Here is a 26,308-nt window from a genome sequence, read left to right on the forward strand (position 1 = left end):
CACCACAGAAGAAAATCAAATGACAAGCAAACTGATAAGAGAATTAGGACTCTTCCAGGGTGTGCCTGGGCTCAGAACACTTTCTATCCAATCCCCACCACCGTTGTCCTTCACTGTGGCCAAGATGGCCCCAGCTGAGATGGCACTGAGGTCCCAAAGGGCCCCCCTGGGATGTGGAATGAATGGGAACTTGGGTCAGAAAATGTGAGCTCCGCCCTGGCTCTGCCATGAAGTGAGTCTATGGCATCAGGCAGGTGGCCTCCCCTTCTTGGCCAGGGACCCTCTCAGACATGCCCCGCAGCCTTGCACACATACACGTCCCCTCAGTCGTCTGTCATCAGAGCATCTCTCTCCACTGTCATGCAGGTCCCGCACAGCCCACGGGCCCATTGTGTGCCACTTCCCTCGTCTTTCTACATGTGGCCTCAGGGCCACCCCCTGGGGGTTTCCTCCATGGAAGAGTTGCCCAAAGTCCCCCCACAGAGCTCTATCTGCACCCCCTCCTGGTAGTTCCTGGCCTCTATTCGCAGACCTGAGGGCGGTCCCGCAGGTGTGGATATTAGGACTAAAGGGACAGTAGAGATGATCTGTGCCCTTCAAGCCGGATGAGGAAACTGAGGCACAGACAGGCGGGTCCCAGAGCGGGCAGGACCCAGGCCTCCTAGTTCTCAGCCTCCCGCCCCCCGTTTCCTCCCTGAAAGCACAGCCTGCAGGCTGAGGCTGCTCCTCTGGGCCTTCCTGTTTCTCAGGCAGCCGTGAGCGGCTGTCAGAGCGTATAACCCGCTTTGCTACCGTGCCCGCTTCTGGGGAACCAGCTGTCCACACGTGCGGGAGCCACAGATACGCAGTTCTGTCACAGATTCTGCTCAGTGTGTCAGGCTCACAAGAGCGGTTGTTCTTCATTTGTCCCTACCTGTTTGTCTCCTCATGGTGGCCAGGGCCCCCTCCTGCCCCCGCACCAGGCCTGAGGGCTCCATACCCACCACACACACACACAGGGACAGGAACAGACACACACACACACACAGGGACAGGAACAGACACACACACACACACACACAGGGACAGGGACAGAGAAACACACACACACACAGGGAAAGGAACACACACACACACACACACACAGGGACAGGAACAGACACACACACACACAGGGACAGGAACAGACAAACACACACACACAGGGACAGGAACAGACACACACACACACACACAAGGACAGGAACAGCCACAAACACACACAGGGACAGGAACAGACACACACACACACACACACACACAAGGACAGGAACAGCCACAAACACACACACACAGGGACAGGAACAGACACACACACACACACAAGGACAGGAACAGCCACAAACACACACACACAGGGACAGGAACAGACACACACACACACACACACAGGGACAGGAACAGACACACACACACACACACACACAAGGACAGGAACAGACACACACACACACACAAGGACAGGAACAGCCACAAACACACACACACAGGGACAGGAACAGACACACACACACACACACAGGGACAGGAACAGACACACACACACACACACACAAGGACAGGAACAGCCACAAACACACATACACAGGGACAGGAACAGACAAACACACACACACAAGGACAGGAACAGCCACAAACACACACACACAGGGACAGGAACAGACAAACACACACACACACACACAAGGACAGGGACAGGAACAGACACACACACACACACACACACACAGGGACAGGGACAGGAACAGACACACACACACACAGGGACAGGAACAGACACACACACACACAAGGACAGGGACACACACACACACGGACAGGGACACACACACACACACACAAGGACAGGGACACAGACACACACACACACGGACAGGAACAGACACACACACACACAAGGACAGGAACAGACACAAACACACACACACACACTCATACACACAGAAATGTGCACACACACCCCGTGGGTATTCCATGGGGTTGTGAAAAGAATTGAAGGAGATAGTGCTTGTGAATGGATTTTAATACTTTAAGGTTCTATAAGGTGTCAGGGATGATCAACCTGTAAGTTTCTCAAGGGCAAGCACGGTGTCTTCTACTCAGAAACCATCTCCCCACATACATATAGCCTGGAATATTATTAGACATAGAGTGGGAGCTCATTGAATTGAAATCTAATGAACTGAAAATTGCTTTAATATAGAATCATTTAAAAAAAAAAAAAACAGCATTAATATCCACAGGCCTCTGACCCCAGGGGGAGTTGAAGGTACAGCACAGTGATTTGTGCAGATGCTGGGCTTCCAAGGGCAGGTTCAGCGGGTGCTGACACACCTGCCTCATGCCCACTCTCCCCCAAATGCAGAGGCTCTGGCCCTTCCCACTGCAGCCCCGGGTGCGTGATGCCAGGAGTCTGGAGGCATCTAAGAGGCTCAGTGGGAGGGAAGGAGCCAAGAACGACCTCTAGGAAACCTCCAGCAAGCACTGGCAAGTTCCGTTTGCAGCCTTTGACTGGAAGTTCGTGTTTAATCAGTTAATTCATGCTTTCAATAAGTATTTATTGACCATCTAATGAGAGGACATAAACTCTGGGCAATCACCAGAGGAACTTTTTTAAAAACACAGACACCATGCCAAGAGATTATGGTTGAAGTGACCAGAGGTGGAAAGTTTCTGAATGCCCCAGGAAGCACCGCTCTCCTCTCCGTGATGCAAGCTTATACGGTCAGATAGGACACTGCACCTGCCCTCGAGGAGCTAGGCGTCCAGGGGACAGGCAGAGCACTGGCCCCAAGAAAGGCCAATAATGACACTCAAATGGAGGGCTGTGAACCAGGGCGGTCAGTGGAGAAGAAGGTAGGGGATAGTGAAGGTTCCTGAGAGGTGATCCTGAGAGGCTTCTGTCCTTGGAAACATGATGGCCAGGATGCGGGATGCGTTTCAGCCGCCCCAAAGCCACATCCGCAGAGAGAAGCCTTCCCCTCTTCAGGAAGAGGAGGGAATATGTCTCCAGTTTGGGAAACAGGGATGGAGGAGAGATGGTGCCCAATATTCATCACAGGGAGAAAGTGGCCCAAGGCTGCTTGGCGTCCTGGTACAATCTACGGGATCTGAGAAGCTTGCAGAGGCCTCCAGAAATCTTTGAGACAGCACCAAAGGGTAGCCCAGCCTGGGAAGCCTTGGGCTGGGTGACCCCTCAGGGCCCAGAACAGCATATTTCTTCCCACTTGCCCCCAGCTCTTCAGCCCCCTCATTACTGAGCCTTCCAGACTTTCAGGACAAGTCAGGGCCTCTCATCAAGTACTTTTCTGAGGGAGCTTAGAGATCCACTGACATTTACAGCAGCTCCAACCCTGGAAATCCACTCCCCGGGTCCCTTCCTGGGAGGGAAGTGACAGAGTTAATCTAAGGGCTGGGGGAGGTGGAGAAAGGCCTTGAAACCACACAGTAAAGCCAACCAGATTAATAGAAGAAGAGGAGGGGGGGTAGACCATTAGGAAGACAAAGAGAAAATCATGCTGGAGCAATAGAAAGGGAAATCTAATATCAACTAGGGAAAAATAAATGGAGATTAGGGCAAACAAATTAGCTTTAATGGGTTCAATGCTAATACAAGAATAACAGCCGAGCTGCGAATGCCTTTGAGGGGAAGATGGGATAAAGAACCAGAGCAGTCATGCAGGCGATAAAGACGATGCAGGGAGGGGGGACCAGCCAAAGGAGTGAGGGGCGGGGGGAAGGTAGAGAGGACGGAAAACTCAGGGTGAGTGGGTGGGAGAGAGGTGCAGGGGAGGGGTCTGCTGTCTTGGACCAGGAGTGGAGGGGACTGGGGAAGGGGCTGAAGGGAGCAGGGGCCATCAGCAAGGGATGGAAATAAAAGCCAGCAAGGCAGTGGGAGGAGACCGAGGACAGAGGAAGAAACACCCGAGCAGCAAAGACTGGGCAGAAAGGGAGTGCGGATGGATGGAAATCAAGAGAATGGAGGAGGATAAACCAACGTGGAAGAGGGAGAAATATAATATAATTCGGTTCATTCTCTGGCTAAAGAAAATCATAAAAAAGGAAAAATTCAGCCCCAACCAAATGAAAACCCAAAGAGGCTTCTGAAGTGGGCTTCGCAATGCACCCATGCTTCGTAGGTGATGTGAAGACACATTCGCCCTCAGAGAAGGGTCTGACTGTCCATCCGGAATAACCACACGCTGCCAGGGGCAGTGCCGGGACATCCGGGAGCCCTCAGCTTGAGTCTCAGTTCTGCCCCAGTGCAGCCTTGGGCAAAGTTACAGACAGCCTCTACTCTCATCTCTCCATCTGTAAAATGGGGGTAATGTGCTGTTATGAGAACTGAATGAGAAGATGCACTTCGAGAGCTCAGCCTGGCTCCAGAGTGAGCCCCTCCCACCATGCTGGCTGTCAGTCTTATTCCGAAGCATTGACTCCTGGGAGAAGGGGGGTGAATACTGAAAGTAGCCCTTCCTCCCTTCCTCCTTCCCTTCTTTCCTCTTTTTTTAAGTCCAATCTTGGTAAAATACCAGCCAAGTTTGGTTCTTTCCCACCTAGAGACTAATCCAGGGGAACCCTCCTTATCCCCCCTCTGTCTCCCTCCCTCCGTCCCTGCCAGCCCTCTCTACCTGTTGGACATGAAAAAATAGGGCTGAGCCCTCCTACTCTCTGGGCTGATCTAAGGCAAGAGCATCCAAAGAAGCCAGACTTCTTACCTATTATTCCAAGGGCTCTGGGGGACCCTCAGACCTGCCAGAACTTCAGAGTGTAGGGGGCTGGAAGCTGGTCCTCATGGCCTCACAACCTAGGGGCCTCTTGGGCTGAATGAATTAAAGTGCATGGAGGCCCCACAAGAGGGACAGTGGCCAACAGGCCAGGAGAACAAATCAACAAGAACAAGCCCAGGAATCAATGAACCCAGGGAACCCAGGGAACCCAGGGAACCCAGGAGGGGAGAGAGGAACTGGGATTACTTCCTGCCCCTCAGGGCATTCCAGAACCTTGCCCTTTGCTCCATCACTAAGGATTTTGGAAGAGGAAGAGCAGAAAATGACCCAGACAGGAAGATACGGTAGATGGGGTGGGAGAGCTTTGTCACTTGCTGAGAAAGTAAGCTCATTAAATTGAAACCATTCCCAGAAAACTATAACATCCAAGAGGGCGGAGACCCACCTGTCTTGATCCCTATGTATCCCCGGAGCTGGAGCCGTGCCTGGCAAGGGAGCAGTGATGGTCAGGTGGTAATGGAGAATGTTTGTCTGACTGCTATGTGGGCACTGTGTTATGTAGATCACACAACACACCTAGGAAGAGAGGCGGAGAGAGGTGAAGTCCATTGCCAAATTCAGAGGTGGAATAGGGGTTTGAATGTCAACAGTCTGTCTCCTGAGCCTGCTCTTCTAACCTTGACCTACACAGATTCAGTGCATGAAAGTAAATGAATAGATGAACCTCAGGCACTCATCAGGGTGAGAGGACAGATTTGCAAGCTGCTTATCAGCTTGGGCTTCTATGAGGGACTGATAAGTGGGCCACCTGACAGTGGGCAGAAGGCTGGAGGATGGTACAGGGCCTTCCTCTTGTTTCATGTGGTTCTTGTCAGTGTTGCCTCAGCAGCAGGTGATCCAGAGACCAGCAATCCCGGAACCAGCCTCCTGTGCCCCTCAGATATACCAGCAGCAGCCAGGAGGTGCCATCACCTCGGAGGTTCCAAGCCCCAGCTCCCTGGGCCCCTCCTCCAAATGTCAAGGTTCTGATAACTCCAGCCTCTTCCCTTTCTTCCCCAGTCCTACGAATGGTGGCTTCTTCCACAGTTACCGTCTCAGGGTTACCCCAGTGCTCCTCTGTGCTCTTACAGCCTCCAACGCCTAGAAAAGCAAGTCCCTCCACTAAAGCCCCTCTGTTGAAACCTAGAAACAGGTTTGTGTTTTCTGACTGGCCCCTGACTGATGCTCTACTTAAATGCTCTACTTAAAGGTCTGAAGAAACAGGATTCCAAGACTGGCTTGGTCGTGTACTTGGCCTTGAACCCAGAACACAGTGCTGAGCTTCCTGGCAGTGAGATTTGGGGTAGCAAATCTTTTTACTGAGAGGACCCTGGCAGACATCAAGGGGTAGCATCACCCTGCAGCCCTGAGTCAGAAATGTGTCAAGTGGACCTCTGAGTCTGGGATGTCCGAGTTCCCAGGTGGGATAGCTTTTGCTACTAAACTGAGGTCCTCCCTAGCTGGAGCTGTCTCTCGTGATTCTTTCCCTCGGTGCATGCTGAAATCTCGCCACCAGAGCTATAAATTCCTTGTCATTCTCCATAACCCTCTACAGCCAGGGTTAGAAGGAAAAGGCTTCCCAACTTAGAACCCAAAGACTCAAGTTGGTGACAGTTTTCTCATCCGTGTAAACTGGTGACAGTAGCACTCATCTCACAGAGTGCTCCTGCCAGACCAACATGGCAGTGTGTGGGCTGTAACGTTCCCTGCAAAGGTGTGAGCCCGACAAGTGTCACACACTTAACGTTGACCTTGAAGGTTGGATGCAAAAGCCAACAGGAAGGCCCCTGCATTCATCCCATGGCTCCTGCAGAAGGAAAGCAAACCTCTCTTTTCCTGTGCCATGATGTCTGGACTCCTTTCTTTTTTTAAACAACTCATGTCTAAGAGTATATGTCTTTGAAAGAGACAGAATTCTGCTGAGGGCAAAGAATGTGTGGGCTTCACTCAGCTTGCTTTGGACCTGCTTTCTTTCCTCCCTCCCTCACTCTCTTCCCTTCCTTTCCTCCTTCCTTCCTTCCTTCCTTCCATCCAGTAATTAACTTAACCAGCATTTAGTGGGTACCTACTGTGCATCAAGCACTATACCAGATATTAGGGTTTCAGAGATAAAAAAGCCAGGCAGAGGGAACAGCATGTGCAAAGGCCCCAGAGCAGGAGGATGCACCAATAGCTCCAAGGTCATGCACAAGGCCCGTGAGGGTGTGGAGCAGAGAGTGTGGCGGAAGGTGGCATGCGATGAAGCTGAAGGGCAGGTTTTATGCTTGCATGGCAGCTGGTGTCGTGACCCACCGAGACAACCCTAGAGGCGGTGCCTCTATCACCCGGAGATTTCTGATAGGAAGTTGAATATAAAAACGGAGGAAAGATCTGGGTTGGAGACACCTGGATGCCCACGATGCCATCAGTACAGGGGTGGTAATTGAAACAATGAGAGTAGGTGGGATCACCACAGATGATGGTGTAGAGTGGGCACAGCGCTGGGATTTGAGAGAAGCCTGGGAAAAGAATGGATATCACAGAACAAATGAGGAAAGAGAACTGCATTAAAGAGAAACACAAGGAACCGGGACCAAGGGCCAAGCCTTGTATGGAAGCCTCTTTAAGAGGGAGAACTTAGCACCCTCCACCACCTGCCGTCCACCTAGTTCCTAGCATCCGAGCACCTGCTAGGCATGAGGCATGTCGTGAGGTGACCCCTGAACAGCAAGGGAGGAAAGGAAGGAAATAGGAACAGCCAAGTATGACTACTTATTGAGAAATTTGGTTGAAAACAATAGGAAGGAAAAGTTTCATAGTCAAGGGGAGGTTTGGCTTTGTTTCATTTCGTTCTGTTTTGTAAGCAGGGCCTGGGGAGGCAGCATAAATGGATTTAATTGTGTTTGTAGGTCCAGGGGATGGACCTGGTAAAAAGGGAGACGTAACTCATATAAAAGACATGGGAGGATGGTGTATGGAGTAGGGTTCCAGAACAGGTGAAAGGATGAGGCATCAGTGAGAAAGGGATGAGAAGCACGAAGCAGCAGCTTTACCAACCGACCGTCTCTCTTCTCCAGTTACCCTTGGGAGAAGTGCAAGGCACAGAGACCAAGGTCATGCAGCAAGTTGAGGGTAAAGCCAGATGCACAATGCTGCTTCTCAGTGTGCTGGCCCCTCTGTCCTAATCCAAGGGCCTAATGTGCCCAGGTAACCTATCAATCACCTCATAGATGCTGGAGGGACCCGGAGTGTAGACTTGGCGTGGAAGGTGGGACAAGAGGTTGGAACACTGGGTTTCCATGGTCCTGGAGCATTTTCTTCAGGAGTGTTTTGAGGCAGAGGCCCTGGCCTTTATTCCAGAAGGCACCAAGCCAACGGGGGCTGCTGTGAGGTTACAGCGGGAGATCACAGGCCTGCAGGTGAGCATGCTGGGGAGACAACATCACTGAACTGAGATTGTCAGAGACTGGGTAGTGCTGGCACCGCCATTCCTTGGGGAGTGAGAGTAGGCGTGGTGGCGAGATTTACAGGACATCCCAAAGCAGCTGCTGAATCCCCCACTAGAGTCCTGCCAAGGCTCAGATGCTCACCTTGACACTCTTTGGGGCTGAAACAAAAATCCCCAGGTAGTTAAGTGGAAATTTTCACAGCACAACACATTGAACCATTGTCACTTTCGGACTGGGCAAGTGATGTGAGGAATCAGACAGAAGGTGAAAGGGGAAAGTATCCAATGATGGGACTCGAGGGTCCCGCGGTGGGGAATCCACTCACCAACCATCACAATAGCCCCTCACATTTGTAAAGCATTTTTCTGCCACGTGTATTTACTGAAACATTAATTAAACTTTTGTGACACGTGCTAGGTAGACAAAGATGGGGCCCCTGCCCTTGAGAACCCATATAGGAATCTAAAGAGATCAAGGTGCTGTTCGGTGCAACCAGTGCTGTGACTGAGACTTGGGCAAAGGATTATGGGCCACAGGGACTTCCCTGGTGGTGCGATGGTTCCGACTCTGCACTGTCACTGCAGGGGGTACGGGTTCAATCCCTGGTCGGAGAACTAAGATCCCGCATGCCGTGCACATGGTGCAGCCAAGAAAAATAAAATTAAAATTAAAAAAAGGATTATGGGGCACAGGGAAATTATCCTACATCTCAAGGGTCTGGGTATCCATACACGTAACAAGACTTTGGGGCAATGACCTCTCTCTTGTCCTCCTACTCTCCCTGCTCCTCAGAGCCCTGTAAGGAGTGAAGAATGACAAAAGAAAGGCCTAAGACCTCCCCAGATGGTCACTTTTCCAAGGTACACATTTCTGGACAGCAGGCTTCAGCCAGAGCTTTGCAGATTCCCTCGCTGTAGGCTCAGTGCTCTCTGCCCCCAGGCAAGTTGGCATCCCCTCGTGTGCGGACTTCATACTCAGAACCCACTTCGGTCCGGCGAGGCCGTCTCGTCTTCCTCCTCCACCGTCCAGACCATACAAAGGGCCTGAACAAAGGGCCTTTGTTCAGAAAGCGTCAAACCTCTTCCTGGGTGACACCTTTCCCCCCTTCCCACTCGTTCCTGGCTTCCGGCCTCAGAGCCCACCCTGTACACACGGATAGGTGGTCAGCACTGTGGGCGGCCGGGCCCTCCCTGGGGCAGGAAGGAAGGATGCACCCACCTCTGGGCGTTTGATGGTGACTCGCCCAAAGGCGTCTACTCCCCCGCACCGGACACAGGAGGGACAAAAGCCCTTCCGTGATGGGGACTGAGCTCCAAACCTCAAACCAGAGGGCCCGTCTCCCTCTGCAGCCAGCAGGCTCTTTCCAACTCCTCCACCCTGATTCTCCGATAGCCACAGTAAATGTCTTTCCATTTCTTGAGAGCACCAAAGTCTTGTGTGTGGATTTTCTTCCTGTGGAAGCTTCTTCACCTGGTTACCTCCTGGTCATTCCACCCTTCAGCTTCCCTCTGGCCGCTTACGGGCTCCCCTAGCATTTGACTTATCTCTTTCAAGAAACTTCTCCCTTAACGTGGTGATTCCCAATTTATCTGATTGCATCCTTCCAAAGATTGTAAGTTCCTCGAGGGCCAGGTTTCTTGTCTTGTTCAAGGCGATCTCCTCAGTGCTTTGATTCATGGTAGGTACTTGGTATATCTGTGTTGAGATCAAAAGAGATGAAAACTGTAATATACAAACAATCAGAATTATTATTCTAAGAAGATGGGGCTAAGGTGGGAGGTGTACATGTACTTAGTTATTCTCTGAAATTTTCTTTACCAGCCGTTGGCCTAGGTCAGCAGCAGACACTGCAAATAGTGTTATTTAGCTCCCATTCAGTGGATGGAAACACTATGGCTGAAAAAAAACCCCAAATTTCTCAAATGATAAAATTAAAACAGGAAGTAAATGGAGTGTAACCCTTAAAAAATTGTATTAAAAATATATGGAGAGAAAGACATATATCATATGATATCGCTTATATGTGGAATCTTAAAAAAATGATACAAATAAACTTATTTACAGAACAGAAATAGACTCACAGACTTAGAGAATGAACTTATGGTTAACAGGGTGGAAGGGCAGGGGGAGGGATAGATTGGGAGTTTGGGATGGACATGTTCCCATTCATTGCTATACTTAAAATAGATAACTAACAAGGACCTACTGCAAAAAAATAAAAAATAAAAAAGACTACACAATAAAAAAAATATATGTGGAGAGATAAACAAATTAAGAAGAAGAAGAAGAAGCAGCAGCAGCCTTGGCGAAAAAAAGAAATTACTCCTCAAAAGGAGATTTAAAGAATTTTTTAGAAGAATTTAAGCAACTTTACAGAATAAAAGAAACTGGTGAAAAAAAAATTAAAACAGGCAGAGTCAACACAGGAGCCTGGCCCAACGCCCTTTGCACATTAACACAAAGAACTCAGAAGCCAATAAAATAAAATAAAGCACCAGAGACTTCACAGTTTAGGAGCCAGAGCTATGAATACATCTTTCCCTTCATACCGATGCAGGCTGATCTAGTAAATAACCTTTCAGGAGGGTTCCTGAGAGTTTGGGTTTCTAAGGATCCTGAGCAGCCCTTCAGGAAGATTCAGGACGATGGCCCGCACGCTTCAATGGAGAAACAGGGTAGATTTTTGGGGGGGCACAATTCCCAGTTCATGCCACCAAGATATGGCGTTTGGTTTTTTAAACCTATTACCTTTCTAGGGGTGAAGAACGCCACCTGTAGGAACCCTCCTTTCTAGATGTAGAGAACCTAACACAACATCTAAGCTCGGTGGATCACGTGGAAGCCTGAATTCTGGAAAATGGGGACAAAGCTGGGAGGCCTTGTCTGTTTGGGTGGCTGTCTGGCGCCCCCTTGTGTTCAGTGTCCGGACCCAAAAGAGCCAAAAAGCAGCACGGATGGAGAGAGGGTCAAATGGCTGAGCCATTTTCCACCAACAGCCTGTGGCCAATGAGAAGCCAGAGGAACGGGCTCAGGAGTGGATGCAGGGCCCTCCGCTGACCATCTGGGATGTCTTCCCAGCCCTGGTGGAAACACACTTGCTAGGACAAGCTGCCTAGAATGGGACGGGTGGAAGCAGTGCCCAAGGTCACCCAATTGTCTCCACCAGGGAGATGGATCATCGTGTCCCTCCTGCTGGGTGTTTGGCCAGCGGGCTTTTCCTCTGGACTTAGTGCCCAGGCCAGAGGCGCTTACAGACTCTTTTAAAAAAAAAACAAAAAAACAGATATTCACTGCTTTGCTGAAAACAGCTTGGGCCCCTGAGGAGACATTGCAGGGGCAGTTTTGAACATGCTACGTCAGTGGGCCGTAATGGGCACGGTGTGCCTAGCAGAGGTACATCCCACCCTCGGCCGTAAATAGCCCTTAACGGGCTGACGCAGAAAGCCTGGCATTGGCTCTTCCTCCTCCCCTGCCCGCTCCCCCTGACTCCCCCTGAGCACCCCCGGGGCTCTGCCATCCCAGCCAGATCACCAAATCATGCCCCTGGTGTGAAAAGACGCCCTCGGCTCCCGGGCAGTGGCACCTCCAGTGTGGAACTGCACGGCTGGTGCCAAGCTTCCAGGGTCAGTTCTGGCCATAGAATGGGGCTCACCCAGCAGCTCTGATGGGAGCCTTAATCCCTGGTTAGATCCTGGCTCTTCCTCATATAAGCTGAGTCACATCAGTCACATAAATTGTCACTGAAAATCTCTAAGCCCCAGTCTCCTCATCGGCAAAAGGAAGCTCTCAGGCCTGAAGTTAGCCCAACCTGTATCTAGGGATTTTAGAGAGTTAAGTTGATAAATCGAACAGACACCTTCTTGCCTCTAAGCCTTTGCACATGCTGTTCCCACTGCCTGGAACAGTTTTCCTCCTCATCCCCTTCTCTAGTCTGACATCTCTTTATCTTCAGTCTCCACTTAGACTTCTTCAGAAACCCGTCTATGGTCCCCTGAGCCTGGGCTTGGTCCCCTCCAGGGGTTCCCATGACCCCCTGCATGTCCCCGGTCCCAGCAGTGACCATGTGGTACGGTCATTGGCCGGTCTAGATCCTTACTTGAACCCTATGAGCCCAGAGCAGGGATCACATCTGCATTATTCACCTCGACATCTGCAGGGCCTGGTGCAGCGTTTGGCACGTAGTACGCACTCAATAAATATGTGTTGAATAGGTGGATGGGCTCAGAATGAAACACAGGCTGGGGCCAGAGGGTAGAGGCCGAGTCAGGAAGGCAGCTAACGAGACAGGCGCACACCACAGCGTGTCCACGTTCTGTACCACCGCCCACAGCCCGACATGTCAGTCCTGGAAGCCCTGGAACGTGGGCCAGTGAGGTCTCTGCCTTTGCCCTTTCAGTGCTCCTAACATTGCTCGGGCCATTCAGGCCGGGGACCCACGGACAGGGCCCACTCTGTCCAAGCTCAACCAAAGAAGCTCGCCTTTTATTGTTTTGTGTCTGTGTTTCTCACCGTGACTGTGCTTAAAAATCTGGCCCTATGGTTCAAAAGAAGAACAAGAATGAGAAACTTAAATACCACTGATTTCATCCTACGCCCTCATTTTATAGATGAGGAACAGAGATGCAGAGAGGACAGGGGGATTTTCCCCAAGGTCACACAGCTCAGTATCAGAGTAGGAAGAGCCTGAATCCTCAACTCTTTAGATACTTTCTAGAGGGAGGGAGGGAGGTGGTGGGCTTGTTATTTGGAGTGAGGTGCTGAGGGTCTGAGAGGAGACCCCCCAAAAGGTCTCCAAAGTGGGATGTCCCCCCTCTGTGGCATCATACATGCCCCTCACCCCGCCAACCCGAGCTAGCCCTCCTCAGAGGTGGGAAGCAGGACGGGGTGCACCGGGAGCACCAGAGGGTGTGACCAATGGTGGGAGTTCAAGTTCAGGGGCTCTCAACATCCGATGTCCACACGCAGGCTGATTCTCTGCCTGGTGGCCCTGACAACTGTCCCCCGGACTATTGTGTTTCAGGCCACGGAGGGCTGAACCAGCTGGGAGGGGCCTTTGTGAATGGCAGACCCCTGCCCGAAGTGGTGCGTCAGCGCATCGTGGACCTGGCCCACCAGGGCGTGAGGCCCTGCGACATCTCCCGCCAGCTCCGAGTCAGCCATGGCTGTGTCAGCAAGATCCTTGGCAGGTAAGCACGAAATTCACCCCTCACCACCCTCCCTTTCGGGGACTCGTGGGGTGTCCTGCTTGGGCCCCTGAACAGGATGTGGTGGTGCTTCTGGGCTTCCCCCATCTGCTGCCCTTCTGTCGTTTCCTGCCCTCCCTTCCTCATTTGTCCATTTCTCCTTCCTTTCATTTCTCCCTCCCCCGTGGTCTCCTTTGCCCCATGTCCCATTTTCTATAGACTTCTTTGTTCCTAAAGCAGAAGAATCTTCCCCAAAGGCCCTCCCCCTGCTGAGACCAAGGGAAGGGAGCCACTGGGGAGGGGACACGCGATCAGAGTGGACTCCCGAGGTCTAACCCCGGCTTGAGGGACGTCTGAGTTTGTGTTTCTCAAACCGTAACTCCCAGAGTATCTGCCACAGAAGCACCGGGGTTGCTTGAGGAAATGCAGATCCCCAAGCCCCAGGCCAGGCCTACAGCAGCCTCTCTGGGAGCCAGGCCCGGACGCTGTGATTTTTATGAGCTGACCAGGTGACACTCACGGACACTAACTTCAGAGCAGCAGTGCACATCCTTGGCCGCACGGTAGAGTCACCTGGGGAATCTTAGTCTGAAAAAGAAATTGATGTCTAGGCCCCAGCCCACCCCAGTTAAGGCAGAACTTTAGGGGAATGAGTCCAAGTTTCGGTATAGTGTTAAGCCCTCCTCGAGTGATTCTAATTTCCTGCAGCCAGAGTTAAGAACTGCTAACCCAAAGGTTCAGGAGGGACCAGGAGCAGTGAAGCTCTGGACTGACGCAGCCGCGTAGTCTAGTCTGGAGGGCCACTTCTGGCGGGAAGTGCCCACACGCTGGGGATTCGGGGCTTCGTGTCAGCTCAGTGTACCCGTCTCCCTTACCCAACCTGTAAGTGGATTCACGAGGAGTTCTGGCTCAGAAAGACCAAAACCTGATCTGTAATTGAACGTGGAAAGCCCTGCTTTCCTGGCCGAAGTTGTCAGGGCAAAGCGTGGTCCCAGGCTGGGGTCAGGAGAGGGGTTACCAAGACGGGCTGCAGCATCCCACAAAGGGGATGAGTGCCGGAGGCTTGTGACACATAAAGGGAGTTTTAAAGAGCCAGATTTTATTTCATGGCAGAAGAGACCAGAGTTTCCCCAAGGAGGGGAGGCAGGCTATCCTGCTGAGGGATGTGGGGAAGGGGAGTGGAGACCCTGGGAGAATAGGCTCAGCTTAGGGAGCTGGACGTGGCCAGGGCTCCAGGCCAGACTGGGGTTCCAGAGTCCACGAGGAGCAGCTTCAACTTGAACTGTGTAACCTGGTGGAAAACCAGTGGCTGGGGGTATGGGGTGGGGTGGAGGGGTGGAGGGGTTTTATGGAGAACAAAGGTGAAACCAGCAAGACAGGGCAGAGGGCCCAATGACCCCCGCTGGCTTCCTGGGGAGGGAGGGGTAAAACCAGGATGGCCAAGGAGAACAGTAAGTCATGCTTCAGCCAAGAAAAGCTGGACAGAGCAAACCGCCACCGTGAACCTGTATGTACCTGCAGAGCACATGCGTCAAAGTGCCCTTTCTAAGAAGGGAGGTGCTTTGTGCCCCATAAGGTGGTTCCTGCAGGTTCTCAGACGCAGGAGACTGGCCAGAGGGACGACGGGAAAGAGAGAAGCCAGGTATCCCTGGGCGAGGTCTATCGAAGAGAGTTCTGGTTTGGCAGCGGCATAAACCTACCCATGCAAGGGAAACAGGCAGTGCCGGGAACACCGTGTTGGAGGCCGGCCCTGGGGGCACGATTCACCCACTGGCCCCTCCCCAGAAGCCTCGGAGGGGAACGAGAGTCTCTGGCTAAGTTCCTGCCCGAAGACCCCACCTGCTTACTGGGTACTTCTTTGGGGTTCTCTATTGGAGTAGGTACTACGAGACTGGCAGCATCCGGCCTGGAGTGATAGGGGGCTCGAAGCCCAAGGTGGCCACCCCCAAGGTGGTGGAAAAGATCGGAGACTACAAGCGGCAGAACCCGACCATGTTTGCCTGGGAGATCCGAGACCGGCTCCTGGCCGAGGGCGTCTGTGACAACGACACTGTGCCCAGTGTCAGCTCCATCAACAGGTGAGAGGGACACCGCAGCCAGGGGCCGGGGAACCTGGGCTTTGGGGGAATCAGGACGGAGACCTGGCTTGAGTGGAACGGAGCCTGGGAAGGGGCGGCATGCTGAAGAGTCAGGCCAGAAGTGCCCCGGGCCCAGGGCAGGCACCACCCCTCCAGCCTCCTCACTGCCATGGGGCATCCCCACCCTCACCCCTCTCCTCACCGCACCCGGGCCTCGCCCCATCCCCAACCCAGACTGTACTCACTGCAGTCTCCTTCCCCACACACCACATCCTCTTTCATTCAATAAAAGAAACTTCTTCTTGCATTGATCCTTTCTTGAGCGAGGCACAAGACCCCCTAACTGGGCCCTCATCCAAGCACCCACTCATTTGTTTAGTCATTCAATCATTCACTCACCATCTCAATCAATCATTCACTTGCTCACTCACTCGTTCATTCACACATAAGTCACTCACGTGTAGGCCCTGAGGACATACAATCCTTGTGCATGTGGCCCTTACAGCCCAGTGGGAAAACAGACACTAATCGAGTCCTAATCAAGTGCCCGTGCAAACAGCTGTAAGAAATGCAGCTCTAAGTTTGGCTAAGGAGAGAAATATGAGGCTATTGAGCTGGCAGAGGGTGACTTTGTTTAGGGAGGTTCTGAAAAGATGCCTGGAGTAAGAAATAACTAATAAGAGTTAACTAGGTGAAAGGGGGCGGAGGATGGTGAAAGGAGCTCTGAGACAACACGTGCAAAGGCCCTGTGGCGAATAGGATCTTATACAAGAAGCTGAAAGAAAGCCAGCAGGTGGAGGGAAGGGGAGCATGAAGTCGGCTGAGGTGGAGATGTGAAGAAAGGCTGCAGTTCAGAGGCTGGTGACCGTGCTACGTATTCTTGCCTCTGACCTAGAAGCAATGGGAAGAACCTTGGCAGATGTTAAGCCCGAGGCTGACTTGCATTTCAGAAAGTCCACTCTGGCTGCAATAGAAAGAAAAGATTAGAAAGGGTCAAGAGCAGAGAGGGGTGGGCCAGTGAGTGACCCTGGAGGGAGAGTTTGGTGGTGGCAGTGAGGGATGCAGAGAGGGATGGATGCTGGAGAGATTTACAAGGTCAAACCCGCAGAACCTGATAATGGGCTCGAGGGAGGAGGGAGGGAGGCAGATGCTGAGCCCCACGTGCATTTCTGCCTTGAGTGACCAGGGGGACTAATCGTGAAATGGGAACAGTGGGAAGGACCAGGTATAAGGAGTAAGGTCTCGGGTTTGAGTGTGGACAGGCTGAGGTTGGGGTGCCTTTAGATACCCAAGTGGGATCTCAAAAAGGCAACTGGATGTGGGGCATCCAGGAGCCCTGTTTCCTTCTCTTCTAAGGGCCTTTCTTGTCTCCCTTACAGAATCATCCGGACCAAAGTGCAGCAACCCTTCAACCTTCCCATGGACGGCTGCGTGGCTGCCAAGTCCCTGAGCCCAGGACACACGCTGAGTGAGTACCGAGGGTCCTGCAGGCACACCCAGCCCCTTGCACACACACACCCATCTGCGTACACACCCAGAGTCACACACAAACACGTCCACACAGGCACACCCAGGTGTGTAGACTGAGTCCTTCCGTTGGGACACAGTCTTGCTCTGAAGTATTCAGGGGTGGAACCACCTCAGGCAAGAACCCTGGCACCAGCGGCACCCCTGACCCCTCCACGGTGGCAGCAGGGGCTCTGAGGGGTGTCAGTTCCACGTCCTGACCCTCCGTCTCGCCCCACTGCAGTCCCCAGCTCAGCCGTGACGCCTCCAGAGTCTCCCCAGTCCGATTCTCTGGGTTCAACCTACTCCATCAACGGGCTCCTGGGGATCGCGCAGCCTGGCAGCGACAGCAAGAGGAAACTGGATGACAGTGAGTGTTGTGGGAACCAGAGGGCAGGCTGGGGGGCGCAGGAGGGCGGTTTGCTGAGGCTCTGATGGGACACAAGCCCCCTTCGGCCCAGGAGTTTCGGGCCTGTCTCTAAGCCACCCTGAGGCCCCGGGAGCCTGGTCCTTTCCCTCCCCTGAAGCGAGTGTGCTCCCCAGCTCTGGCCTGGGGGATGGGTGGACGGGCCCCTGAAAGCTTTCTCCCTGCCTGGGGACACCCGCCAGGTGACCAGGACAGCTGTCGGCTGAGCCTTGACTCCCAGAGCAGCGGCAGTGGGCCCCGCAAGCACCTCCGCACGGACGCCTTCAGCCACCACCTTGAGCCGCTTGAGTGCCCCTTTGATCGGCAGCACTACCCAGAGGCCTATGTCTCCCCCAGCCACACCAAAGGCGAGCAGGTGAGGAGCCAGCCGGGCGTGGGAGGTTAGCAGACAGGCTGGGGCGGGCGGGGGCGGGGGGTAGGGGCCGGGGGGCGGGGGGTGTTGCCAGAGCAAGGCACGGGCTCTGAAAGCTCCCTAATCAGCCTGCGGTTCTAGAAGCAGCTAGGAGTTGCTTGCCGGGGTCAGGCGCGTGCTTTCTGCAGCTCCAAGGCCGTCACAGGCTTTGTTTCACCAGCCGCTAAGCTTCTTCCTCCTCATCCTCCCAGCCCTGTTGCCTTCCCTCACCCACAACCTCTGAGCTTAGGGCAATGCAACCAGCCATGCCATGCCCCTGCCGCGGTGACTTCCCTAGACGGCGGGGTCAGGTCGCACAGCAATAAAGCCACAGCTCCGGCCTCTACAGCGTGCCCTCTACCAGCACCTCCAGCCCCGCCTCGGGCCACTCACGCCTGCCCACCCCTGCGAGCCCTGCTCACGCTCCTCACCACGCCCCTCTAGTTCACACCCCCTCTGCCCCAGCACACAGTGTGCCCTCCTCGCACAATGCCTTTCCTCCCACCTCTCTGCCTGGAAAAATACCACTCGGCCATTATGACTCAGCTCAAGCATCACCTGGTCCACGAATCCTTCCTTGCTCCTCAGGCACGCTTCATCTCGCCCGCGCCCCTGCTCCTGCACGTCCGGGTGGCTGCCCCGCAGAACTCACGGGGTAGTGTAATTGCCTAGTGGACAGAGATGTAAAGACACAGCAGATTTCTTAAGGACAGGGCGGCATCTCAAAACATCTTCTTTTATCTCCAGCACCTAACATTGTGCCCCTCTTATAACAGATGCTCAATTAAGGTAGATTGAGTGAAGGCATTGAGCAATCCAGCACAATAAACTACCAGCTACAAGGGAAGCTTTATTTCCGGTGCTCAGGGCAGGTGAAATGGCTTATCGTGGGTTGGCTTCTGTGAAAAGCTGGCAGAGACGTCCAAGGTCTCCCACAGAGCCCAACAAAGACTCCACACCTCTGTCTGAACTTCCAGGCCCGCTGGCCTCTCGGTTCATTATCTTTTATCAACACAGCAGTTGCAGTGTCTCCCTGCCTCACCCCACCTGGTCAACCAGCTGAGGATTCTCTAGGCCGGTGTCTGCTCACCCCTCTCTGCACACGCTGTCATCGGATCCAGGAGTGAGGCATGCCCGTACATCTCTAAGATCTGAGTAGGCCAATGGTGACGATGCCAATAATCAGCTGAACCATTGCCAGTGACCGTCTGGGCTGCTGGGCCGATGCCAGCAACGCAGCTGGGCAGGCAATCTGCGTCAGCGATTTTATCAGCCTGGGCTGTAGCAACCAGGAGGGCTGCAGAGAAGGCTGGCCGTCAGCAGACCTGGGGAGAGGGCCCGGGCACTCAGCCGCAAGGCAGCACATGGCTCCCGGGGCAGGGCAGGGCGGAGCGGGGGGGAGCCGAATGGGGCCACAGCGGTGGGCCTGCGGGAACCCGCTGTGTGAGACGGAGCCTGCGCAACCCAGTGTCCTGGTAGAGTAGAGAAACCCTGCTGCTGAGACCCGCTGGGTCGCAGAGCCATTTCCTGGCTCTGTTCCTGAGCCCCCCAAGGGGCCCTGCTTGATTACAAGGAGCCCGGAGACCCAGCACCAAGCTGGCATATGTACATGGGGAGTCATGCAATGGAGAGTCTTGAGCCAGAGGGACCGCAGGGCCCACCAAGTCCAGTCTTTCCATTTGTGTGGAGATGACCCAGGGCCAGAGAAGGTAGAGAGGGCTTGGGGAAGCGAATGGCTGTGGAGCTCGGACCTGCCTGCCCTGGTTTCATTCAGATCTGTTCACTTCACCTGCTTTAAATACGATGCTCCTATGTGAGTTCTTATTTGAAGACTGGAAAAAGAGAGCCTGAAAAGCATGGAACTACTCCAACCCCTCACCTTACAGATGAGGAGACAGAGGCTCAGCAGTGTCCATAATTGATTCATTCCCTCCCTCAGCCAATAATCTACACCCTCATTCATTCCCCGGCTCGTGGTGAGCGGCAGGGAGAACCCAGCCTGTGCCCGGGGCTCCTTACCTTTCCCGCCCTTGGCGCTGTCAGCACTGCTGAAGGAACACTCCGTGTTCCCTCACTGGGCACAGGAAGGCCCTCTGGCCTAGGGAGCCAGGAGAGAAGCACAGGTCCTCACACCTGACCTCAGGATGGGGCGAAGACATGGCCATCTCTTCCGTAAAGTCAACAAGGGGCAAAGCATTCAACAGAAACGTCCTGTGGCCTCATTTCTGGTTGCTATTTTACTGCCAGGCGTAGTTAGAAGTCTGCACAGCCCTTGTTCCTCTTTTTTACAAGTGCATCAAGAAGCAGATCAACAGAACGTGAATATTATGAAGACAGAGACTCAAGAATTGGGGAGCCTATGACTCTTCACATAACTCTGAAATAGCCATTTATTGAGCATTTGTGTTACCAAGCATTCTGGGCTAAGCTTTTAATGTAGGTATATAAGATCTCATTTAATCCTTAACATCAGCCTTGTGAAGCAGATTCTATTATCCCTGTTATACAGGTGAGAAAGCCAAGGCTCTGAGAGGTCAAGGAGACTAAAGCTACTTGGCTGGTCCTTGCAGATCCAGGGCTCAAACTCACCCAAGTCCTAAAGCATTGTGCCCTCTGCACCCCAATTCAAGTTCAATCCCAGTAAGAAATCCAGTCATCATGGGGATGTTTAAGCCATTCAGTGCAACATCACCAAAATGTCTGACCATATAGGTTGGTTTGTTTTTCACCGAATTGCCTAAATTTTAGAAAGTTATAGGATTTTGAGAAAGTATTTGGTATCAAATCAACATATCCATAAAGCATTTTAAACTTTTCTTACACTTTCTAGAAATTAGGCATTTTGTTCAATTTCATTAAGCCAGGCCCTAAGCAACTCCATCCTGCCTAGAAGCAGGAAGTCCCCTCGGAAGGCATGGAACCAGAGCGCCATTTCGTCAGTAATTGCTGCTACATGATAATGGTGCCCTTGTGGCCTCCAGAACTGACTGCAGCTTCCAGAAGTGCCTGGCACACAACCAGAAACTGCTGTGGCTCCTTGGAGAACCCAGCTCGATGGAAATCATTGAAAGCGATTGCCTTTAGAGGAGCCGTTATGCAACCACGGAGCAAGCCTTGATTTCAGTTTTGCACACTAATTCACATAGTGCATTTGTGACGTGTGTGATCCGTGTATGGGGAGCAGGTGTGTGCTGTCTCGTGCCCTGGTGGGAGGGAGTCATGGTGAGGGGTGATGTACCCTTGCCTTTAATTGAACAAGTTCTTCTTGGAGGCCATCTTAGGAGACGGCCTGCTCATGTGAGGGGAGGCCGAGTGCAATCGAAAATGAGGTCATAACTAAGAAAACCCCCAGGTACCTGATAAAGAATTTTTTAAACAAATTAACCCCTATAATCTTCAAGCTGAATGTGCACATTTATATTTGCTTGGATATGGGGCGGGGGGAGAGAAATCCACCTATTCTGCTGGGGTATCGGGTGTGTCATTTTATTGAAGGAGAAAATGCCTGGGTCAGGAACTGCTGTCCTCGATTTAGTCTCTGTCTCATACACACCTGGGACATTTACCTCTCTGGGCTTCAGGCTCTCGGCATATAAAACAGACATAATATTGCCCAGCCATGTCACAGGGCTGCTGGGGGCAACGGATCAGGATAACACAGGCAAAATCTAATGTCCGCTCTTTGCAAGTGTAAGAAGTGGTCATGATGTTATCCACTGCAGAGCAGCGGTTGAGAGCATGGGCCCTGGAGCCAGACCCCTGGGGTTTAAATCCTGGCTCTGTCCCCTATGAGAGTGTGGCAAGTTTCTTGACCTCTCTGTGTCTGCATTTTTGATCTGGAGAAGAATAACTTAATGAATGGAGCGAAGCACCCTGAACAGGCTCATGTGCCAACTGCCCCAGCCCTGCATCCTGTTCTCTGTGGGCCCAGACAGGGTGAGGAGACCAGGAAGGAGCCCAGCGTCCAGGCAGGGCGTGGGCCTTGGAAGGAACTGCTCTGTTCTGTGCCTGGCCTGCGCACCACCAGCCGGCATTGAATTCCAGGGCTGCAGAAGGGAAGGTCCTGAGCCTGGGACTGGGAGAAAAACAGAAGGGCTGTGAGTCAGAGGATAAGATCCAATTAAGCAGGCTAAGTGGAGTCGAGACTGAGCGGGAAGAGGGGACAGAGGAAGGGAGTGTTTCCTGGGGAGACTGGGCTGCGGGGTTTCTAGGTGGGCCTACGACCCACGGCCTCTGTGCACTGACTTCTTTCTGTTCGCCAGGGCCTCTACCCACTGCCCTTGCTCAACAGCGCCCTGGACGACGGGAAGGCCACCCTGACCCCTTCCAATACACCCTTGGGGCGCAACCTCTCGACTCATCAGACCTACCCCGTGGTGGCAGGTACGATGCCCGGAATCTCCTGGGCCATGTGGCCCCAGCTGCCAGGATGGGCTGGAGGGCAGAGCTGGCGGATGGAGAGAAGGAAGGTGTTAACGGCCCTGGGCCTGGAGAGGAGAGGGGGGCTATGCTGGCTGGGCCTCCAGGTGGGTCCAGAGGGTCTCGCCTTCTATCCTCGGCCCCTCTCCTCCGCCTGCCCCCCGGCGCGGGGCACACGCAGCCGCGTCTACATTCGCAGAGGCAGAGCAGGGAGGTAGAGCTGCCCCCTCCCCTCCTCCCGAGACCTGAGGGGCACCGCGTAGCCCCGCCCACCTCCCCCCTCCACGCCCAGCCTCAGGGAGGAGCCCGCCCAGCCGCCCCGCGCCGCCGCACCCCTCCCGCACCTCATGGCTTGGTTTGTGCATGTTCCCACCCCATCATCTCACACCCCTCTCTCCTTGTCTCCCTCCCTCCGGCAGATCCTCATTCACCCTTCGCCATAAAGCAGGAAACCCCCGAGGTGTCCAGTTCTAGCTCCACCCCTTCCTCTTTATCTAGCTCCGCCTTTTTGGATCTGCAGCAAGTCGGCTCCGGGGTCCCAGCCGGTGCCTCGGTCCCGCCCTTCAATGCCTTTCCCCATGCTGCCTCCGTGTACGGGCAGTTCACGGGCCAGGCCCTCCTCTCAGGTACGACAGGGAGGTCCCGGGCTGTGCAGCCATCGTGGGGGGAGGGAGGGGGGGTCCTCAGGGCCGGACGCCGGTCCCCTGCTGTGGGTCCAGTCCCCTCTCTGGCCCCCAGTCCTCTCCACTATCACCCCCATTTCCTGATTCCTCCGGCAACTTTTGGAGGTGCCAAGATGTGCCCCTTCCGAGCCTGCAGAGTCAGGCCTTCGGGGTGGCAGGCACTCTGGGGGTGCCCGGCAGATTTCCAGAACCTCCACCCAAGGCCCCATGGAAGGACAGGGACCCTAAGGCCAGGAGCCAGGCTCCGTAAAGCCCTGAACACTTGGTCTGGGTAAAAAATACAAAAGAAGGAAAAAAGAAAACTTTGGAGGGAGAAAGGCATTGGCTTTGGGAGCCAAATTCTGGATCAAATTTCTAAAGACAGAGGGTAAGCCCCAGTTGGGTCTCCAGAGTGTAACTCTCCTTGTGGCTAGCTTAAGAGTGTCACCCTTGGAGGACACTCAAGCAGAGTGACTCACCAACCCAAGAGAGGGGGGAGCAGGGACCTCCCACCAGGGACCTCATCCAACTCAAAACATTTAAAGCTGGAAGCATCTTAGGGGCATTTGGAGCAAATCTCTCCTTACACTGATGGGTGACAGGCCCAGAGAGAAGGGCCTGGCCAAGGCCCCTGAACAGGACCATGGTGAGGGCTCCGCCTGCATGCACCGTGTGGGTCAGACCCCAGCAGAGCTGGGTCTCCCTGGCAGAAGGACATCAGCCCGTCTAGCCAGGGTCTGAGCAGTGACTGAAAAAGTCAGAGGTGTTTGGCTTGGGCAGGGAGAAGGCCTGAGGTGGAGTGAGGGGTAGGGATGGGGGGCAGAGACCCATAACAGTCTTCAGATATGTGAAGGGCTGCCACAGAGATGAAACTGTTTCAGATGTGGGTCCAAGGCATTGAACCAGGACCCATGGGGGAAGCCAGGGGTGGGCCAGCCCTTCTGGACCAGTGGTTTTCAAACTTGCTGGACCTCGCAGCACTCTCCTGAAATGAAACCTTTGACAGAAGCCAGGTATCCAAACCAGACAAATGAAGAACTACTCTGTCTGAAGTAGGGGCTCTGCCCACGGAAAGCCCTTGGACTTGAAAATCACTGCACCAAAAGAACCAGACCTCTGCCCGCCCAGAGGGACCGCACGGTCCTCTTATTCAAGTTCATTGACCCTTTCTTGTAACTGTCTGTATGTTTTATGTCTGTCTGGCACCTAGGATTTTTTTTTCCCCCCTCTGTGCATCCCTGCGTCTAATGAGGGAGGTCCTCTTGGAAGAGGTGGGCATGGAGGCAAAGGATTCATAAAAGAAGCCCAGTGTGTGGGCAGAGAGGCAATGTTTAAGGGTCTGAAGCAAGGAGGAAAGTGTTGACTCAGTGCAGAATTTCAAAAGAGGGTGAAGTCAGCGGAGATGGGTCATTTGTTTTGACCAAAGTGATTAAAGAAGAAAACTCTGTGAGCTGAGTGAAGTGATGTCAGCCAGAGAAAATGGGATGGGGAGGGAGGGAGGAGGGGAATAGAAGAGACTCACATCCACTGCGGGGCGGACCGGCCCAGTCACCGGGCAAGACTGCCTGCCTTGTGCGCGTGGTGGGCTGGGGCCAGGAGGGCTGGGATGAGGCAGGTAAGGGATGAGGGTGTGGGTGAAGCATGCGGTGATGGGGAGCAGTTCTTCACTTACTGTGGGAGCTGTGGAGAGGCTTGGCAGGACCAGCCAGAGAGGAGCGGGAAGGACAGAGGGCAGTGGGAAGCAGATATATCAGAGCACAGACCTGGGTGGTGGTGTGAAGTGTGGTCGGAACAGCACAGTGCAAAGTCCCTGCCCCAAAGCTCCCACACTTTGTCCCCTCCCTGCCACCCTTTTAGGGCTTCAAGCACCCCCAGCCACCATGCAATCACATCAGGGGTGATGCTTCCAACTTCTGTGAGCTCTTAGTTTAATGGACGTGCCCTCTCTCCGAGCCAGCTGCAGGACTGGGAGGTCATGCCCCCGTGGGGCAAAGCAGTGGGCAGCAGACACCCAGTGGTCATTTAGACAGCTGGGCCCCGGAGCCAGGCCCAGGTGAGGCCGATGTGCGGGGTGTGACCCCCGTGAAGTCTGTGGAGCCCAGCCTGAGGGCTGAAGAGGCCCCCCCCCCCAGAGGCAGGGGCTCTGAGAAGAGCAAGCAGTGGCCAGGGTTGGAGGGGCTGGGTCCAGGAGGTTGCCAAGAACAGGAGGCAAGTCAAGGGCGCAGTTCACAGAGCTAGGCCCGCCCTGCGGATCAGGCACAAGGCCCATGATGGCAGTATCCATGCTGAGCCCACGGGTTGGCCTGGAGCTCCTGAAAGAGTGTCCCCCCTGCCACCTCTGGTCAAGATTGGACTTAAATACTTCCCACGTGGCTGAGCCACAGTGAGCGGACTAGGGGGACACGGCAGAGAGAAAGCAGCTTAGGAGGGGAATGATCTGGGAGTTCCCTGGAAGTCCAGTGGTTAGGACTTAGCTCTTTCACTGCCGTGGGCCCGGGTTCAATCCCTGGTTGGGGAACTAAGATCCCGCAAGCCATGAAGCGCAGCCAAAAAAAAAAAAAAAGGAGGGGAATGATCTCAAGAGTCTGGGGGCTGGCAATCTATTCAAAGGAGGAAGAGATGAGCTTGAAAAAAAGGAAAGGATGCCCCAGTCTGGGGTCCCAGCACACTGGCCGAGAGCAGTACTGAGGCTGTCCTTGTCCTGGCTGTTCCAGGGCTGAGTCCCGCTCAGCTGATGAGAAAGCCCTGACTTCGGTTTTATCATCAAAGAGCCCCGTTACCCGCCTCCATCCTTTTGTGCAAAATTATATTTAATCCTGCCAAAGAGATTTCTGGATTGCCATAAATTCTCCTTGCTATCAGAGCAAGATAAGGAGTTGAAAAGAGGTCACATAGAGGGCAGACATCAAAGGGAGTGGATAAAATGGTCTGAAATCACTTCTACCCTCAGAATTCCTCCAAGTTCTGGCTCTGATCCTGACCTCTACCGATATTTAGAACATTTACCAGTATTTCTGGGGTGCTAGTGTTCTCTTCTAAAACCCCATTTCCCAGCCAGTCAACATAGACCTGTGTCTATGTCAGCTTCTTAAAAATAGGACTATATTGGAAGTATATTTGAGTACAGAGGAGTTGGAATTACAAACCAAAGATAAACTTGTGGTGAAGAGCCTTAAAAATCAATTAAGTCCATAAAATAGGCTGTGAAAGAGCGTCTCCACCTTATGGCTTCTGTGGTTTCATTTCTAAGAAGGTTGCAAAGTTCTTGGCGTTGGGAGAAAACCACATATTTAAGGAATTGAAGCAGAGTCTTGTGAGACTGGTGGGAAAGTTGATGGTACGGAGTCTGGGTGAAGGCCGTCCTGAAGACTGTCTCAGCAGGCTTTTCAAGGGGGCCAGGCTTCAGGGGAGGAAGCCTTCAGGAGTT

General features: G+C 53.4%; 1 protein-coding gene across 4 annotated transcripts in view; it reads left to right on the forward strand.

The window, feature by feature from the left end:
* Window positions 1-26,308, forward strand: part of PAX8 (paired box 8) — a 56,879-nt gene that overhangs the window by 17,763 nt on the left and 12,808 nt on the right. The window contains exons 3-9 of one of the 4 annotated variants that reach the window (XM_061210754.1): window positions 13,236-13,401; window positions 15,276-15,476; window positions 16,856-16,944; window positions 17,227-17,352; window positions 17,592-17,764; window positions 22,063-22,183; window positions 22,639-22,845. In XM_061210754.1, the coding sequence (XP_061066737.1) occupies window positions 13,236-13,401; window positions 15,276-15,476; window positions 16,856-16,944; window positions 17,227-17,352; window positions 17,592-17,764; window positions 22,063-22,183; window positions 22,639-22,845 (1,083 nt within the window). The remainder of the gene's footprint in view (window positions 1-13,235; window positions 13,402-15,275; window positions 15,477-16,855; window positions 16,945-17,226; window positions 17,353-17,591; window positions 17,765-22,062; window positions 22,184-22,638; window positions 22,846-26,308) is intronic. The other 3 variants (XM_061210756.1, XM_061210755.1, XM_061210757.1) reach the window with 3 other exon arrangements.

The sequence above is a fragment of the Eubalaena glacialis genome, chromosome 14 (genome assembly GCF_028564815.1).
Source record: "Eubalaena glacialis isolate mEubGla1 chromosome 14, mEubGla1.1.hap2.+ XY, whole genome shotgun sequence".
In the NCBI taxonomy this organism is placed as follows: Eukaryota; Metazoa; Chordata; class Mammalia; order Artiodactyla; family Balaenidae; genus Eubalaena; species Eubalaena glacialis.